The 1,797-nt window shown below is 41.7% G+C and overlaps 1 protein-coding gene across 1 annotated transcript; it reads right to left on the bottom strand.

Annotated features, from left to right (window-relative positions):
• Positions 1 to 520: 520 nt before the first annotated feature.
• SARC_12822 (hypothetical protein) lies at positions 521 to 1,575 on the bottom strand. Its single transcript, XM_014293064.1, has one exon. It carries the CDS (start codon positions 1,480 to 1,482, stop codon positions 763 to 765), a length of 720 nt encoding a protein of 239 aa, XP_014148539.1. The 5' UTR covers positions 1,483 to 1,575; the 3' UTR covers positions 521 to 762.
• Positions 1,576 to 1,797: the final 222 nt, after the last annotated feature.

Raw genomic sequence — 1,797 nt, 5'->3', positions numbered from 1 at the left:
AATGTGTTTTCTATCCGTGTGCATGGCACAAAGGCAGCTGTATAAAATGCGGGGCTTGTCGCTCAATAGATAGCTATATTTAGTATGAAAGCAGCGAGTGCGCTCGACTTGTACAATTAGAAACGGTTCTTATATTTACACCTGTCCTGTGAGCGCTTTACTTGTACAACCAGCAACTGTTCGTATGTTTACACTCTTGTGCCTTGTAGAGTGTATATGATAATCTGTAATTTAAAATTTGAAAAAGCTTTACATATCACCTCATAGGTATATAACTGCCGAACCTCTGTTTTTGCAATTTGTTTTTCTTTAAAAAAACAACACCTACCTGAAAAATGGCCTTTGTTTAATTAGGCTATGCCTGAAACGCTAGAAAATAGACACAAGTATTTATACATGCTGGCAAATTGTCGTCCTTAAAGGTGACAAATCACTGTAGTTCTCCAGCCTTAGTGAAGACGTAACTGATGGATTGGAGAAGATTCGGAAAATATGCGATTTAGCAGAATACCACGACAAATGCCTATACTCGAGTCAGTCTTGTATTTTTAATTGTTTATGCCAGTCATAGTAGCGCTTACACAGGCAGGCAAATTCACTTATGTATCGTATAATACTATTTTTGAAGATCGATTCCCTCTCGTAGTCGAGTCTTGGTCGGCGTAGTATATATCATCCGACACTACGGTATAGATGTGACAGGAGAAGTCGAAGGCTGCTATCTCGTATTCAACAGATCCTCCCCCTTTCACACTACTTCACTTACAAAATGATACCTGCCACTGTCTCACTATGTTTTCTCAATGACTTCAATCTGATATTGTCCCAGCTGGGTATACACAGCAACGCCTGGTGTCCCACTATTCGTTGTGATACCATATCCCGTGGTATAGGAGTGATCTCTCTTCTCACGGCACAATGTCTGGAAAGGGTTTGTCCATTGGGAAGCGCCGCGCATGTTTCACACCTAACAAAGCTCGCATCAGATTCAGACGTCTGTACTGCCCAGTGTTCGCGTCCTCGACCTGATCTTTTTTTCACAAGGATGCCTGCATACAAATTTTCTGGGTCAATGGCGTAGACTTTCGCAGTACTCAAGTCAACCTCATCTGTTATGGTGTGCACTGAACTCGTGCTCGATGTTCGTGAAGAATTTTGGATCAGTCTTGACGGGCAACTATCATCAGACTGTTCATACGCAAATCCATCAAATGAATCCATGAAAGATGTAATAGGCGTGGTTGCTGTATGCGCTCGTTTAAGTGTATTCCCGGTGCGTATACTGATATGGTTCTGTAGTTCGTTAACGTCGTTCAAGGCAGATCCCGCAAAGCAGATAGCCATTGAGCGACTACTCTGTTTCCTAGGCGGAGATGTCGCTTTCGGGGCAGAATACTCATAGTGCATCTTAGGATTGCTATGTTCTCTTTGATTAATACTGTTCAGCATTTGGGTTTCAGAAGGGGAGATAGTGTGCATCATATCTTGGAAAGATTTACTTTAATTGCAGTGGTACAGGAAGCGCGCTTAGATTTTAATAGACTTTGAAACCGACTGTTGCATCGATAGTTTTCTATATGAACTTTATTTGGCGTGCCGTGTGACTATATACATATACAGCGTATATATAACAAAATCGTATGAGAGGTCAGAGGACAGAAGACCTGTGACAGTGACTCATCTATAGACTATAGGACTAAAGAGTGTAGGCTGATGATGAATGGTCTATCCATGGCGACTGTAAAACTGGGAACAGAACGTAAAATCACTGAATTTGCTCTCGCCTTGCATCAGAGA

The sequence above is a fragment of the Sphaeroforma arctica genome (assembly GCF_001186125.1).
Source record: "Sphaeroforma arctica JP610 unplaced genomic scaffold supercont1.2623, whole genome shotgun sequence".
Lineage (NCBI taxonomy): Eukaryota > Ichthyosporea > Ichthyophonida > Sphaeroforma > Sphaeroforma arctica.
This window is presented reverse-complemented; position numbering and strand designations above follow the sequence as displayed.